The 18,183-nt window shown below is 39.5% G+C and overlaps 1 protein-coding gene across 1 annotated transcript; it reads left to right on the top strand.

The window, feature by feature from the left end:
* The first annotated feature begins 1,198 nt into the window (after positions 1-1,198).
* Positions 1,199-18,183, top strand: LOC117290644 (TLC domain-containing protein 3A-like). The gene is made up of 5 exons (XM_033772158.1): positions 1,199-1,478; positions 8,321-8,407; positions 14,215-14,419; positions 15,938-16,033; positions 17,620-18,183. The coding sequence occupies exons 1-5, from the start codon at positions 1,324-1,326 to the stop codon at positions 17,935-17,937; spliced, it is 861 nt and encodes a 286-aa protein (XP_033628049.1). The 5' UTR covers positions 1,199-1,323; the 3' UTR covers positions 17,938-18,183.

Below are 18,183 nucleotides of genomic sequence, written 5' to 3'. Positions count from 1 at the left end.
CCTATTCATTGTTTACCCCCTGCTTTTTATGTATGCTTTCTAACCCCATTCATGTATTTCCACTTCACTGCTTATGTTTCACTTAGTTACCTGTTCATGTTTGTTGTGTTGTCATTTTAGCCTTCGAGTAAGAATCTGCTAGGGTCGAAACGTCAGGCCATCAACTATTTTTTGCAATAATTAATTGGCGTAACTGGCTAATTTTACGTTCGTTATCAATATGAATTGAGTCTAACATCAAATCATACCTCAATGATACATGTATGCCATCAACAAATTTCATCGTTTTTATGCTAATAATGAATCCTAAATCCGATGTGACCTGTAAAATCACATTACAAAGAGCCACAGCTCGAGCCTGCGGACTTCCTGCAGGCACGATTAATGGAAGAAAAAATATTTTTTTTTTATATAACACCCAAGCAGATCCTTGCCATTTGATTGGAGGATTGTCCGTCACGTGATAGCAAATAAAAGTACCATTGCACGCTGAGTCACTCACCGTGCTTTTTCGTTCCATCCGAAAAGTACCATTGCACGCTGGCAGCGTGCAATGGTACTTTTCAAAAAATAATAAATCGGGAGCCGGGTGATCATGGAGGATGGTGTGATGTGTGCATTTTTCGGCTTGTCAGCGATCGGGGGAGATTGACAGAATTTGCCTTTCTTAATTAATAATGGAAAATCCGGTTTCGATTGAAAGCTGAGGCCACCCCTAAAATACGATTGATGGAAGGGGGCGGGCCTGTGATGTCGATCCCACACGGGGGTTTAATCGGGCCCATCTGCCCCGGCCCCGGCCCCGGCGGCGCCCTCCTATGATGAAGGAGGAGGAGGTGATAATAGGTGTTAAATTTCGCATTCGGGATAAAGAATTTTTTTTTTTTTTTTTACCCCTACACCGATGTGATGTTTTTTGTATGTTCATGGTTTGTAAACCATAAACTTATACACAACAAATACTTTACTGGTATGTAAACCATAACAGGATTTGGCAACAGTTTCTATGGTTTACATCTAATTGCTGTAAACCATGGTAAAAACATGCCTTAAAAGTGTCAAACAATTAATGGACAAACGGCGCCCCATAATAGTGTTGCCTTAAAACTTCTGAAGATTATTCAAAAGAGGGCGCTATTAAATGTTATGCTGCATGGATAACTGTGAGCAGTGTACATGAACATGAACCGGTCGCCTACTGACACAAATAATATTGTTTTTGTTGCACAGTTTTATTGGCCGCGATATCTCGACTTTAATCTATAACGTTCAACCCACAGCTGCTGCCGCGGTCGGCCCAGCCGGTGTAAAAAGACTCCCTCAATGTACAACGACATCTCAGTCAAAATGGGAATGCTACTTGCGTGTGTGGGCTCTGCCTTTTTCCCGATAGTTTACTTCAGTTTCCGGCAACTTTTGCAGAAACCGACTGCTAACTTCACGGACTCGAAGGCAGTTGTGTCTGTCGTTGCAATGAGGTTTGTGTTGCATTTGCAGTGTTCATTCTTCTGATGTATGTTTGATTGTTTAAAAAAAAAGTAGTTTGTTTGTTGTTAACTTTAAATTCCCTGCATAGAACCATAGACCCATGGCGGTACAATGCCTATCCATGGAGCAATAAACGTAGAGTAGAGGTCTATCAAGGTCAAGTATCACATTCATAATTCATTATTGTGTAACTGAGTACTGTCAGACTGTCTAGTGTCTGGTACTTGCCTAGTCGGCCAGTGAAAACCCGACCCGTGCGGTATTTATACAAAATCAGGGTCAATGATGATAAGCCACTACATGTGAAAGTTTAAGCTTGTAATTGTATTCAAATTCAATTGTTAAACAAGTCCTAGAACACCTTTTTTATTAACGTAACATTTCTATAGTATTATTGTATTTTTTTAATAAAACTAGAGGTAAAACAGTATCGTCATGATTGTTAAATCAGACTAGGCAGTTTTTACAGGCAACTTTGCATGCTTTACCTAGACTAGAACTAGCTAGGAAAATGATAACTACTAGGAGCATGGAGGCAGCCAAGACTAAGAGCTAACCTAGCCCCGCCCCCTTTTTGTACAACTCTGAACTGACTCCTTCTACTCAGTATTTTGACACTATCATCATTGGCTAATGACTAGAGAGACAGAGTAGGCGTGTCAAGACGAACATTATGTTCCATTTCTGATCATACATTTGATACAACAAAAACAGCAGATTTACAATGAAAGTTTTAGTCCACGATATAAATGTCGGAAAAGTTTCCGTATGGCGCCACCACTTTTTCATTCGATATGATATAATATAGTATTTAATTAACCTCATTGAGATATCCCTTTTTGTAAAATTGAGTGAAAAAGTGGTGGCGCCATACGGAAAGTTATCCCTTGTTTTCCCCAAGAATGTGAGGGATGTTTGTTTTCCAAAGTTTCAGAACAATGGCTGAACTATAGAATAGAATAGCTTTTAAATTTACTTTAAAATATCACAAAATTGGTGCTCTAAAAAGTTGTGATGGTGCCACTAATTGTTCACAATTGTTGTTTCGATTGGAAGCCTTTGTATTGTGATGTGCACTGAATCTTAAATTTTTATGAAGGTTTCAAGGTAGCGCTCTGTCACAACTTGAGTTGAAATCTTTGTGTTTAAATTTCTCCACCTCCAGGAAATCTTTCCCCAAACAAGTCTTTCTTCTATTAATTATTTCCCTTTGTCAAAAAGCTAATCATCATCATTAAAGGCAGTGGACACTATTGGTAATTACTTGAAATAATTGTTATCATAAAACCTTTCTTGATTATGAGTTATGGGGAGAGGTTGATAGTATAAAACATTGTGAGAAACAGCTCCCTCTGAAGTGACGTAGTTTTCGAGAAAGAAGTAATTTTCCGCGAATTTGATTTCGAGACCTCAGATTTAGAATTTGAGGTCTCGAAATCAAGCATCTGAAAGAACACAACTTCGCGTGACCATGGTGTGACAAGGGTGTTTTTTCTTTCATTAAAATATCTCACAACTTCGACGACCGATTGAGCTCAAATTTTCACACGTTTGTTATTTTATGCATATGTTGAGATACACCAACTGTCAAGACTAGTCTTTGACAATTGCCAATAGTGTCCAGTGTCTTTAAAAACAACAAAGAGTAGCTGTGGCATCATAGACGGCTTTGTGACCTCGAATCATGCTGGCAGTGGTTGTTGGGCGGACAATGCAAAAAAAAAACGACATTCCTTCTCTGAAATAGTGGTGTATCCAACTTACATCAGGCCTGATACTTCACTGAGGCAATGGAGGCTATACGCCTCTCTTGATACTTTTGCATGACGTCATAATTCTTACCTAAAATGAGGCTATATGGGCACACGTCCCTCATCACTTGCAGTGGCTGCGCCCATCGCCTCGTTTTGAGTTAGCATTGTGACGTATCTCATGCATAAATATTAAAGAGAGGCGTATTGTAATACCAAATCAGGCTTCTTTTCTTTGACTTTGAACTTAAATGATCTGGTCTACAGTGGTCTAGACAATGCTGCTCAATGAATGGGAGTATGTAGTATGAGTTACTGGACTCGAAAGCATTGTCAATCCCTGGTAGGCATTGCATGGTATGAGTGTGTTTGTTGGTATACTGTATCAGACTATAAAATGCAAATACAAAAACAGGGAGTGACAACAAATCTGGGGGAAAAACATAAATCTTAAAAAAAACTATGAGAGTAATTTGAAGGAGCATTCGTGGCCTCCATGTTATTCCATCATGTTGACCTTCAACATGGTGGTGGCATCAGTGCCAGGCCTGGAATTTCAACTTTGAGAGGGCAAGGCCATTTTCATTTTGCAAAGGGCACTTCCATTTTTCCATCCATTGGAACATTTTAAGGCCAAGACCAGGGGCAAGCATCCTAGGTCTTCATATACATTTATATATTACACACAATGTATACCTGTATACATTACACATGTACTCTCTTGCACTATTGAACTTCTCACCTAACAGTCAGACAGTACACAGTTGTGTAATTTTCCCACAAATTGTGATTTATTGTCCTTACTAAGTGCTATCTGTAATCAACTGTAATGGTGAATACAGTGTACAAAACCCCTAAGACCTTGGATTGTGTCAGGCCAGGGTGAGACTTGATTGTTCACTGAGCACTAATGTTATCGTTTATCATGACCCACTTCAATTAATTGATTTATTTTATTCACGATATATTGCCGACAATATATCGCGATATTCGATATAATCGCGATTAATGAAATTTGACATCATCAGTCTTAAAACTCCAAGTGAAAGTTGTAGAAGAGACAGTCCTAGCATAAGAGAGGTGTTCTAATGACCTATTCTTCTGGTTTTACTCCAAACCTATGGGGTGCAAGATGTCTCAGCTACATAGCAAATACATCGCGATATTTAATCGATATATCGATGTATCGCGATATATCGATATTTGGATTAAAACCAAATCCATCCGATATCGAATTCGTGTCCAAATTAATATCGCGATATTCGATAATATCGTGATATCGCCCAAGCTTAAATGTCATCATTCATTGTAGACTGTACATTATGTTTTTACTCTTTACACTTTATATTAAAGTAGTGTCTGGATTGTAGGTTCAATTTGGAACATACAATAAAATAATGGCTTTTATTGTACAATGTACATTCAACTTGGAACTAATACAAAAACATTGTCTGTCTGTACAATATACATTCAACTTGGAACCTACAAAAACATAGGGGGCCTATTGTCTGTTGTTTAAAGATGCTATGTTAGATTTTTTGCCCCAAACATTAAAACATTTTTTTTTAGTGAAGAGTTTTTTGAGTGAATGGTATTTCAAAGAGTATCACCCGCTCTAACGAAAAAAAGTTTAACTTTTACTTTTAATGGTCAGGAACCATGACAAAAATTAAAAACGTTTCTTATAAAACACATAAGAATTGATCACGTGATATATTGTCGGGATCCCGACAAAAACTAATTTGAGCACTTTATTTCACTGCTACTAATAATTGGCGGACTTTTTCGAGCAATGGCTCAAATGAAAGCTTGTAACTTTCTCGACCCCCATCAAAATACTTGTTGAATTTTAAATCAACATTTTTGGGTCAAATCGGCAAAAATTCTGACATAGCATCTTTAATGTACATTCAACTTGGAACTTGCAATAAAAGAATGTCTGTTGTATGATCAACTTGGCACTTACATTACAATCAAACAACGTGTCACGCATGACTCGGTTGACGGTTTGGTTTTTATCCCTCAATATTTTTAGTTGTAGCTTTTTGTGTGCTATTGTTAACAGTGGCAAAAGTGCTACATTTATTTACTATATTGTTGTCAAGTAATTAAAAATGGAAATTACAGGAAAAGGAAATTTCATTATTTAGTCATTGCACAGTGCTCAATGCACATACATGATTTACCCTGTATTGGCCTACACTGTAGCATAGCAAAGCAAAATGCTTCAGTGTATCAGTTCCTCTGCAAAAATATCTTAATTTTTTATACCCATCATCTGCACTCAGCCTGAACAAAAAAATATGCCGTCCAATTTTTTTTTTGCAAAACTGCTGTCACAAAATCATTCCCTGACAGACCATAGTGACTCTGCTTCTGGACTGCTGGTGATTGAATTTGATACATGAGACTATCTATTATTGATTGCCGTACGGGCGTACGAGCGTAGGTCCGATGAACGATTTAACCGCTCTGCCAACACATGCCATTTACCTGAGTTCCCATGGACATTTCTTTAACCTTTAAAAGGCACAGGACATGGTTGGTTAATATTGTCAAAGACCAGTATTCTCACTTGGTGGATCTCAACATATGCATTTAAATTAACAAACCCATGAACATTTGGACCTCAATTGGTCATCGCAGTTGCAAGAAAATAATAAAAGAATAAACACCCCTGCTGCACAACTTTGTGTGCTTTCAGATGCATTTATAATAAAAAACTTCAGCTTAAGCCTTTTATTATTTGAGAGAGAAATTACCTCTTTCTCAAAAACTATGTTACTCCAGAGGGAGCAGTTTCTTACAATTTGTTATACTATCAACATCTCTACAATGCTTGTTACCAAGTAAGCTTTTATGCTAACAACTATTTTAAGTAATTAATTACTAATAGTGTCCAGTGCCTTTAACCATTTAACAGTCACAATCCTTCTTTGCCAGGATTGATGCGCCAACAAGAAATCCTGACAATGAAAACAGATAACTTAAAAAAATTAGTTAAAAGCTATGTCCATCAGATGTGTTTTTAGTTGTCTCTGGTGACCTCAAGGATGATGGTAAAGAATTCCAGAGATGAGGGGCTGCTATTGATGCAAAGGTCCTTTCCCCTGATGATTAGTTCTTAACTCTACCAGTTTCATATTTGTTGATGATCAAAGGACGACTCTTTCAGTAAACAAAATGTTTGATATATGACATGATAAATAATCAGGTGCTGAACCGGATAATGACTTGTAGGTCAGCAAGAGAATCTTGTATACAATACACTCATTGATCAGCAGCTAATGTTAGACAATTCTTTTAGTATTGGAGTGACGAAGGCTGTCCAGTGTCCTGCTCGCCTGTATTAGTATAACCAGAGGCAGAGTTCTGTGTTGTCAAGAAGGATTCAGAAGTCCTTGGGCATGAGGAAGGCCTAAACAATTGTGTTAAATCCATTTGTCCAAACAATTATGGGCCAAATTTCATAAAGCTGTTTAGCTGAAATACTGCTTTATCAAATTTCTGCTTAAAGCAAAAATGAGTGGGGCACCAGTCACAATAATGTAAATATTATGGGATGTTGGCTGGTAACCTGCTTGGCTAAGCAAGACTTTTCTGTGTTACGCAGATTTTTGTATTTACAGTACAGGGTTTATAAAACTGGGCCCAAGTGCAGAGTGACATACATTGCAGGAGAAGGGGACCCATGGAAGGAATTTGGCTACTCACTAGCCAAACTTCCTCAGTCTGTTTGTGTGAAGGAACTGAACTCATGCACTTTAATTTTAATAGCTTTATTTTTTAAATGACGAGAGTTGGACTGGTTCCGTTGTTATGAATAATAAGGAAGTACATGTATATGTATATGCCCGTATGCATACATGTACCAAGGTTATAAAATACACATCTACTTCCATTCCAATCTTAAAGAGTGTTCCTCTGGTTAAATTTCTGTTTTAAGAACCTCCTTTCAATTCAGTGTGCTTCGGCAAAACTTCAAAAATTTAGGTTCCGGCAGTTTTGAAAAACCGTGGGGAAAACCTGTCATCCCGCCTTAGCGTTTAACAATGAAACCCAAATAATAATTATGATACATTGTGGTCCAGCAAATATTCTGAGCTATAATGTTATGACAGTCGCGTCCATCAGGGTGGTCCCCAGGATTTCTTCAAAGGGGGGAGGGGTGGGGGGGTTGGCATTCTTGACCCACATTAACAAAGTTTTGCCGGTGTGGCGGTTTCAACTTTCCGCCGTGTTCAGTTTTCCGAATGACCAAATACGGTAACATTACGTCATGCAATGCCTGCGCAAAGCAAGCGAAAGTAGTCCATTTTTAGTGCCGTATTGAGTCATCCGTGTTACTCTCCTGTAGCTGTCATGGCGGCGTCCACGACCAACGAGCGGCGAACGCGTGGATCGTATGAGAGAATTTGGTGTGAAGACCAAGCAAATTATCCTGTATTTATACCGAACGAGCGTCAGAGAATCAGAGGAATTTTTTATTATTCTGGTTTAGTTTATTAAATTTATTTATTACCGTTTTTTATTTTATTTTATTGGTTTAGTTATTTTTTTCACTGAACTACAGTACTTGTCAGGGTACTCGCGGCGGTATTTTTGTCTGGCTACGTCACCCGGAAAACTGAACATGCCGGAAAGTTAAAACCGTTCGAAAAACTGAACACACCAGAACCATGCTTGATGGAAACATGGTCCTCAGAATGTTTTCATATGAGTTTTTTTTTTTTTTTTTTTAAGCCAAGTGTGATATGCACTCTATGGCTTTGTAAATATTTTGTCGAGTATGATGTTTGTGAATTTGATCCGAAGTTTTGAAATGAAATTATTATGAAGTTTTTTGTTTGCGTATCGGCTGCATTTCATTGTATTGGACTGATAATGCTTGATGTATAAATCAATTCAACTCAATTCAATTCAATTCAATGCTAGCTTGGTGCGTGAGGAGATTCAGAACTCTTACCATCATCTGTACATTGGATTATAAAATAATGTGTACCTCCCTACAAAGAATTTGCCATATATAATCGTAATTTTAAGTAAGTTCTTTTCTTTTTTTTTTAATCTCATTTTGACAGACTGACGTCAATCCTGCAAGCATTGATGTCCTCGTGTGCAGGTTTTATTGCTATTTACTACTGCCGGAAGGATCTGGTGAATGACAGGTACATAGGGATTAATTTGGCCAGTGTTGGGCAGGAGAGACGACTAGTAACAATGGGGGGGGAGGGGAGGGTTGCTTGCTCCCTCAGCACTCTCGAAAACCTCCACTTTGAAATCTTCTATCGAAGATATACATTGTACATTGTATGGAGAAAGCTATACGTTTACCCAACTCACCCTACGTCATCATCACAATAATCTTGGTTTTGCCATTTTGGTGAATTGTTAGAGTTGTACATCCCATTTGAGTTTGACTAAATTAATATATTCTACTTTTAAAGCATCTTTTGAACCATTTATTTCATAACAAACGCTCTCTTAGCTCAAAGCACCCAATCTGAATGCAACTTGTCACATTTCAAAAAGGTGGTATTGCCGGAATTCTGAAGCGGTTATGTCCATGTAGCATGATCTGTAATTGGATACAAAATCTGAGAAAAATATTCATGCATGAAACATTTGTCAGGTTGACATATTGTTACAGTAGCTCTCTCTCTCTCTAAAACCACAATCCTAAGAAGGGAATGGTGTCTCAGTTCCTTATTATCAACAGCTACAGAGGTTTTTATGTTATTACCAAAGATACCATCATCTTCAGTCGGTTGCACAACAGGCGGACACTAGCTTTTCCCATTCTCTCGTGTCTTGTGCTATTCTCTGAATCTCAAGCGGTGAGAGCAGAACATCCAAAGATATGGTACTCTCCTTTTAATAGAGTAAAGTAAACACACTGGTCTAGAATTGAACAAATTTAAAAGACACTGCCCGAGAATTGCAAGGACCGTGGTTTGAATCAAACCTGAGTAATATGCCTAGGTGGTTTTTTTTTGACAGAACTTGGGAAAGTACCGAGTATACAGTGCTAACACAACTCAGTGTAAGGGTAAAGCCAAAATTAAGTACAGTGTAAACACGTTTTTGTACAAGATTATGTGTACCGGTAGGCCTACAGGAAGTGTGGAAGTGTCGTGGCCGAGCGGTTAAGAGCACCGAATTCAAACTATGGTGTTTCTGATCAGCAGAGTGTGGGTTCGCATCCCAAGCCGTGACACTTGTGTCCTTAAGCAAGACACTTAATCATTGCTTCGCTCTTCGGATGGGACGTAAAGCAGTTGGTCCCATGTGTTGTGTAACGCATGTAAAAGAACACAGTGCACTTATCAAAAAGAGAAGGGGTTCGCCGCGGTGTTCCTGGCTGTGGCTGCTGTGTGCGCCGTAGCACCTTGTACACCCTTATAAGGTGCTAAATAATTGGGTCTCAGAATTCATCACTGCAATATTACCTATCTTTCTGAAAGTTTGTATGACTCCAGCGCCCTGAGTACCTTGTTTGGTAGATACATGCGCTATATAAGACTTCGATATTATTATAATTATATTATTACATCAATTCAGCCAATTGGCAATTTATTAACCAAGCATTGCAATTACATTGATCGGTTTAAGATGAGCATCCATGCAGGAAACTACACTGTTCAATGTGGACTCATCGTTTCCATGTACCGTGGATCCTTAATTAATTGGATAACGTATGACACTTGGCAGGTGTCTGGTGTAGTTTGTCTTGTTCTGTTTCAACACGTTTCATGGCTACGTGTATACGGTATACGAACATGTACACGGATGCAATGGGTAGTTGGGAAACATTGCAAGAAGCATTGTCAATTGTCCATGATGTATTGGTGTAACAGTGTCTACATAAAAATGTACTTTGCACTTGTACCTGATCACCCACAATCTGTAATCTTCACCTCTTTACAAAGCTCTAATAGTGCATAATGTCATTAGTTTTAATGCAGTATGTGTAGAACGTACCATTCTAGTCTACATGTTTTGCACCAAAATTATGCACAAAGTGGGTTGCAAACACCAAGGCCTAAAGCATGAACTGTTAAAATGTACAGGGGTGGATTTCGCAAAGAGTAAAGGCTAGTCTTATCTCGAGTTAGGACGAGTTACTCGTCCTAACTTAGGACTAGCCATACGTTTTTCATATCTCCTAGGACTATAGTCCTAACTCTTTGTGAAATCGGCCCCAGTACATGCACATCGATTGTGTACAATTGTTATTCATTTTAGCCTTGAGAAAGACTCTGCTAGGGTCGAAACACCAGGCCATTGATTTTGTTTTGCAAACATTAATATAGAAATATTGTTCAATATATTTGTGCAGTCCTCGATGGGCCAGTCACGTTGTGCCGTTCATTTTGCACATTATGGCAGTGTCTGAATTAGCGGCTGGTGTTACAGCTTGATCGTCACATACGCAAGCATTGTACATGTAGCATGGGATTCCCATAGCAGTACCCTTAGCAACAGCCACAGCCGCCAATTTGTAGTATGTAAAAGAATATTGCCTGGTTAGAAAAATTTCAAACAATAGAAGCAAAAACTAAGTAATGGCTGTTCCAGTCCTGACTACTGGCTACCTGACTACTGACTATTCCAGTCCTGACTACTGGCTATTCCAGTCCTGACTACTACCTGACGACTGGCTTTTCCAGTCCTCACTACTGGCTACCTGACTATTGGTTTTTCCAGTCCTGACTACTGGCTACCTGACTTTTGGTTTTTCCAGTCAGGACCACTGGCTACCCGACTACTGACTATTCCAGTCCTGGCTACTGGCTACCTGACTATTGGTTTTTCCAGTCCTGACTACCGGCTATCCGACTACTGACTATTCCAGTCCTGACTACTGGCTACCTTACTATTGGTTTTTCCAGTCGTCTACCCGACTACTGACTTTTCCAGTCCTGACTACTGGCTACCCGACTACTGGTTTTTCCAGTCCTGACTTCTGGCTACCTGACTACTGACTATTCCAGTCCTGACTCTGGCTACCCGACTTCTGACTATTCCAGTCCTGACTACTGGCTACCTGACTACTGGCTTTTCCAGTCCTGACTACTGGCTACCTGACTACTGGTTTTTCCAGTCCTGACTACTGGCTACCTGACTACTGACTATTCCAGTCCTGACTCTGGCTACCCGACTTCTGACTAATCCAGTCCTGACTACTGGCTACCTGACTACTGACTATTCCAGTCCTGAATACTGGCTACCTGACTATTGGTTTTTCCAGTCCTGACTACTGGCTACCTGACTACTGACTATTCCAGTCCTGACTACTGGCTACCCGACTATTGGTTTTTCCAGTCCTGACTACTGGCTACCTGACTACTGACTATTCCAGTCCTGACTCTGGCTACCCGACTTCTGACTATTCGAGTCCTGACTACTGGCTACCTGACTACTGGCTTTTCCAGTCCTGACTACTGGCTACCTGACTACTGGTTTTTCCAGTCCTGACTACTGGCTACCTGACTACTGACTACTCCAGTCCTGAATACTGGCTACCTGACTACTGACTATTCCAGTCCTGACTCTGGCTACCCGACTTCTGACTATTCCAGTCCTGACTACTGGCTACCTGACTACTGACTATTCCAGTCCTGAATACTGGCTACCTGACTATTGGTTTTTACAGTCCTGACTAGTCAGTAGTCTGGTAGCCAGTAGTCAGGACTGGAATAGTCAGTAGTCGGGTAGCCAGCTGGGACTGGAATAGTCAGTAGTCGGGTAGCCAGCTGGCTACCTGACTATTGACTATTCCAGTCCTGACTACTGGCTACCCAACTACTGACTATTCCAGTCCTGACTACTGGCTACCCGACTACTGACTATTCCAGTCCTGACTATACTACTGGCTACCTGACTACTGGCTTTTCCAGTCCTGACTACTGGCTACCTGACTATTGGTTTTTACAGTCCTGACTATCGGCTACCTGACTACTGGCTTTTCCAGTCCTGAGTACTGGCTACCTGACTACTGGCTTTTCCAGTTCTGACTACTGGCTACCTGACTAATGGCTTTTCCAGTCCTGAGTACTGGCTACCTTACTACTGGCTTTTCCAGTTATGACTACTATGGCTACCTGACTACTGGCTTTTCCAGTCCTGACTACTGGCTACCTGACTACTAACTTTTCCAGTCCTGACTACTGGCTACCTGACTATTTTTCCAGTACGGACTACTGGCTGCGTGACTATTGGTTCAATCAATCAATCAATCAATCAATCAATCAATCAAGAAGTTTATTTCCACAGTTTCAGTCCTGACCACAGTTTCCAGTTCTGACTACTGGCTACCTGACTACTGGCTTTTCCAGTCCTGACTACTGGCTATCTGACTACTGGCTTTTCCAGTTCTGACTACTGGCTACCTGACTACTGGCTTTTCCAGTCCTGACTACTGGCTACCTGACTACTGGCTTTTCCAGTCCTGACTACTGGCTACCTGACTACTGGCTTTTCCAGTCCTGACTACTGGCTAACTGACTACTGGCTTTTCCAGTCCTGACTACTGGCTACCTGACTACTGGCTTTTCCAGTCCTGACTACTGGCTACCTGACTACTGGCTTTTCCAGTCCTGACTACTGGCTACCTGACTACTGGCTTTTCCAGTCCTGACTACTGGCTACCTGACTACTGGCTTTTCCAGTCCTGACTACTGGCTAACTGACTACTGGCTTTTCCAGTCCTGACTACTGGCTACCTGACTACTGGCTTTTTCAGTACATTGTACCATTTCCTCAATGGCCCAAAATGGCTTGGGCTGTTTCAAATGGTTGTTAATGCTATTTATACGTACATGTAGTATTTGAGCACTTGAGCCTTTGTATAACGGTGCCCTCCCATGATATACACTCAGTTTTTAGCAAACTGTGAAAACCTCATTGCAACTATGAACTCATTGCAACTGTGAACTCGTGAAATATTATCAGTTGCTCTTTGACTGTTCACTGTCCGAGTCTTTGTGAGCATGCATACTTTTGATAAAAAAAAAGAAGAAAAAAACCTACCGGATACATGTATGCTGGCTTCGCCCCACTAACTATTGAGTGCACAGAGAGCCTGAGCCAGCCTTAGAGTCGTTACTTTCTGTCTGCGACACCCTGAAGGCACAAGTTGTTATTCCAGTCAGGCCCCGTAACCAGATTATTATCCCACTCTTAGCCATTTAAGGCAGCTAGAAAATATCAAATAAATATACTTGCCTCGGGACAGGCAAAGATGTTGAATAGAATTGCTGCATATTTTTTTGTGGATGCATGTACTACTTATTTACCCTGATACATAAATATGATTGATGAAGCAAAAACCCTTTTTCCAGTTTTGAAATTTAAATTGAGGGATTTTCTGAAATAAAAAAATTGCTTCAAGAATTTAGCAAATGATACTCAAGACATAATTGCAATTCTGTACCCAGTAATCCAACTAAAAAATCATTGTCCTATTGCAAATTTGACATTCTATTTTAAAGCCATTGGACACTTTCTAAACAGAACAAAAATTAAAAGTTCACAGATTTACAAATAACTTACAGGGTTTACAGAAGGTAATGGTGAAAGACTTCCCTTGAAATATTATTCCATGAAATGCTTTACTTTTTGAGAAGACATTAAAACAATTATCAATTCTCGATATCGAGAATAAAGGATTTATTTTAAACACATGTCATATGACACAGCGAAACGTACTGAAACAAGATTGGGTTTTCCCGTTATTTTCTCCCGACTCCGATGACCAATTGAGCCTAAATTTTTAGAGGTTTGTTATTTTATATATAAGTTGTGATACACGAACTGTGGGCCTTTAGACAATACTGTTTACCGATGTTGTGCGGTTGCTTTAACAATCACCTGTTTCCAGTATTTCAGTTAATAGCTTCTATTTTTGTTAGCGCCATGATCAAGATGGAATGACACTTGATATTATTGTTATTATTTTTGCTATTAATTACAGACATTGGATAATCGATGCTTACACCCATTTTGGTCTGCCATACATGCTGTACGACATCATTGCGATGTGTGAAGCATTCAGACAAGAGGATCAGAAGCTATTAACGTCTCCTTACAGTAAAGTCGCTCTGGAGTTTCTCAAGGCGAACTGGCTCATGGTTCTCCATCATCTAGGGCTGGCTTTTATATGCTTGCCCATTCTGCTGGTGAGTGTGCACTGTATGGGAAATGAACCATGGACCATCCAATAGAGGCTTGGGTGCATTTTCATAGAATCTTTTTTTTTTTACCCCCATCACATCAAACTCATTCTCACTACGATCTGAAAAATGTAGTCTTGGTGTTTTGTAAGACGTTTTTATTCACACTGTCACTCAACTATCACGATCCTCTGCTTGCTCCCTCCTCACCACACACATTACTATCGTCTTGTGTCGTCTTGCAACAAGACTACAGTTTTCAGAACGTAGTGAGAAAGCATTAGATTTTGTAGGGGCTTAAGATGAGAAAGTTTCATGAAAAAGAAGAGTTCATTTATCTTATTTATTTGTTTTTTTTACTGTCAGCTTCATTTAACCTTTGAAAGGTTTAGGTACTTTTTGTACGACACAAAATACAAATGTTCAAACATTTACAAAAAAACTTACCTGGTTTAGAGAATGGAGAAAGCATTAGATTTTGTAGGGGATTAAGATGAGAAAGTTTCACCAACTATAGGGATGTCATTAATTCTCCCTGGATAGCACCTGGGTTGGATAACATTTTCATGAAAAAGAAGAGTTCATTTATCTTATTTATTTGTTTTTTTTTACTGTCGGCTTCATTTCACCTTTGAAAGGTTTAGGTACTTTCTGTCCAAACATTTACAATAAACTAAAATGGTTTAGAGAATGGAAAATGAATGATAGAAAGCTTCCCTTAAAATATTACTTGCTGAGATACTGTAGTTTTTGAGAAATTAGTAAATTAATTTCACAACAATTATTTTAGCCATACAACGGATTCAGACAACGGATGCTAGGTGATTTCCACTTTTGTTTTCAAAAGCTTTGTGACTAATGAAACTGAGACTTCTACAGATAAAATAAAATATACCCATACATCTTTGCTCACAGTGAGTTGGGTTTCATGCCATGGTCAAAAATTGGATCTACAAAAGGTATCAAAACCCTCAAAGCCAAATTGGTTGTGAGTTTCACTTGGTTCTTTTGGATTACAGTTCAAGGAACACGTTGCCTTGGATCGGACGAGTTGGTCTATAAAAAGCGTTTGTAACCGATATTTATAAAATGCATATGGTTGGAACGATGTTTTAAAAGTAGAATACAATGATCCACACAAATTTGCCTTGAAATTGCGTAGTTTTCCTTTTACTGTGCGAACTAACACATCCGGCCATTTATTGGAGTCAAAGTTTTGACTCCCAAAAAATGGCCGACCGTGTTAGTTGGGAGTCAAAACTTTGACTCCCATTAATGGCCGACCGTGTTAGTCAACGAGGTAAAAGGAAAACCGTGCAATTTCAAGGCATGTTTGTGTTGATCATTGTATTCTACTTTTACAACATCTTTCCAACCATATGCATTTTATAACAAACGGTTACAAATGCTTTTCAAAGACCAACTCGACCGAATCAAGGCAATGTGTTCCTTTAAATATTTAACCAGTTATACATCTAAAACCCTTACATCTGAAAGAAAATGGTGTTATATGTTTTGTTACAGTTTTTCCGTAATGATAAAGGCGCCTTCTTCATTGGTTGTATGTTTGCAACTGAACTCAGCACTCCTTTTGTTAGCTTCCGGGCAGTGATGAGAAAGGTATGGATTTGCCATAAGTTGTTAACTGACAATGCCTAGAGTAAGCTATATGATTTGAGGCATTGCATTGTGAGGTATCATATATATTTGGTTTGCGGTAACACCATGTGTGTATCTACTTCTTAGAGAACTGTCTTTCTTTATTCTACTACCGCAGAGTAGATTTATCGGATGTTCGGGAGACTTCGGGAGACTTCTCAGTTCTGAAAAGAACTGTCCTGCTTTTTAACTACTACCCGGGCGGAAGGTATTGAGTAAGCTAGTCGAAACGTTGAGACCAATTCAAGAACTGACTCTGCGGTAGTGCAGTTAATTACGACCCTATTTAGCTAAAGTAGTAGTCCCAGCCTATTTTCTATACCTTCCGCCTGGGTAATAGTTAAAAAGCAGGACAGTTCTTTTCAGAACTGAGAAGTCTCCCGAACATCCGATAAATCTACTCCACGGTAGTAGAATAAAGTAAGACAGTTCTCTAAGAACAAACTCTACCTGGCAAGTAGATACACACATGGTGTTACCGCAAACCAAATAAATATTGATACCTCACCATGCAATGCCTCAAATCCTATATTGTGATCATGTATTTCTGGATCAGCAATAAACGTTGTGTGGCCTAGCAGTTTAAAGCATGGGACTCAAGTTCTGATAGCCGAATCATCAGGGTGTGGGTTCATCATGGTATTTTTCTTCATTTGTGTCTTTGTGTCTTTGGGCAAGACACTTAATAACCATAATTACTTTTCTCCACCCAGGGTTAAATGTGTACCTGTGAGGGCAGAGATGGTTCTTGTGATTGATTTAGCTTTGGTGTGCTTCATATTTGGCAGCACAGGCCGTGTACTCCCAAGGGAGCTGAGATGGTTTAAGGAATGAAATAAATGGCCCAATGACCATGGGGTAATAATGTTGGAACCCCATGAGTGTCACTGTGTTACTGATTTGAGTTCTATTTAAAAGAATCCACTAGTAGTATTAATATATAATAATATCAAAGTCTTATATAGCGCACGTATCTACCAAACAAGGTACTCAAGGCGCTGAGTATATACAAACTTTCATAAAGATAGGTTGTTGCAGTGATGAATTCTGAGACCCAATTATTTAGCACCTTATAAGGGTTTACAGGGTGCTACGGCGCATTAAGCAGCCACAACCAGGAACACCAGGGCGAACCCCTTCTCTTTTCGATAAGTGCACTGGGTTCTTTTACATGTGTTACACAACACATGGGGCCAACGGCTTTACGTCCCATCCGAAGGACGAAGCAATGGTTAAGTGTCTTGCTCAAGGACACAGTGTCACGGCTGGGGATTCCAACCCACACTCTGCTGATCATAAACACCAGAGTTTGAATTCGGTGCTCTTAACCGCTCGGCCACGACATTTCCATAGTAGTATTTTTTATTAATGATCAACATTTTAGATAAAAAATTCTCTCTTGTTTTAAACCACAATTGCTACGTATCACATCTATTGCGTAGATACCTATAGGTTTTGTGAAATGCTCACATCTGTTTTATTAATAATGTAGAGTTTCACTTCAGAAATGTATTGAAATATTCCTTTTTTTTTGTCTCCGAAAACAGATCAAGTGGGACAAGAAGCACCCAAGTCTATACCTCTTTGTCAGCTTCATGCTCTTATTCACTTTCTTTGTGTTCCGCATCCTGAATTTCCCCTTTATGTATTGGATCTACGGCCGAAGCGTGGGCCTCTCTGTGTGGCAGGTTCCCCCGACCTTAGCGCCAAAATGTAACATCATATCGGGACTCATATTCCTCTTCCAGTGTTGGTGGTTTTATTTGATTCTTCAGGCTGGAAGCAGAATGCTCACAAAGAGGGCCGCCGGTAAATCGCCGTCAGTCGACTCGATGAACAATGGAAGCAGCCATAAATCGAATTGATAGTTGAAGCGGTTGTGTCTCTGATGAAGAGACTTTGGAGTGGGAAGATGTTGAAATATTCAAGTAACGCAAAGAACGCCTGCAGAACACTTTTTTTGGTTGTTGCAGAGGACTGCTTTAAGAATAATTGTAACTGTGTTTTTGTGTGTTGAGCGTGTCTGCTTGTTAACACTGTCATGAAAATACGTTTTACATGCTAAAATAACTTTCATGACTTGTTTTACTAATTTCTCAAAAACTACAGCA

This window comes from Asterias rubens, chromosome 5 (assembly GCF_902459465.1).
Source record: "Asterias rubens chromosome 5, eAstRub1.3, whole genome shotgun sequence".
Classification (NCBI taxonomy): domain Eukaryota; kingdom Metazoa; phylum Echinodermata; class Asteroidea; order Forcipulatida; family Asteriidae; genus Asterias; species Asterias rubens.
The sequence above is the reverse complement of the archived record's forward strand: the minus strand, read 5'-3'. Positions and strand labels throughout refer to the sequence as shown.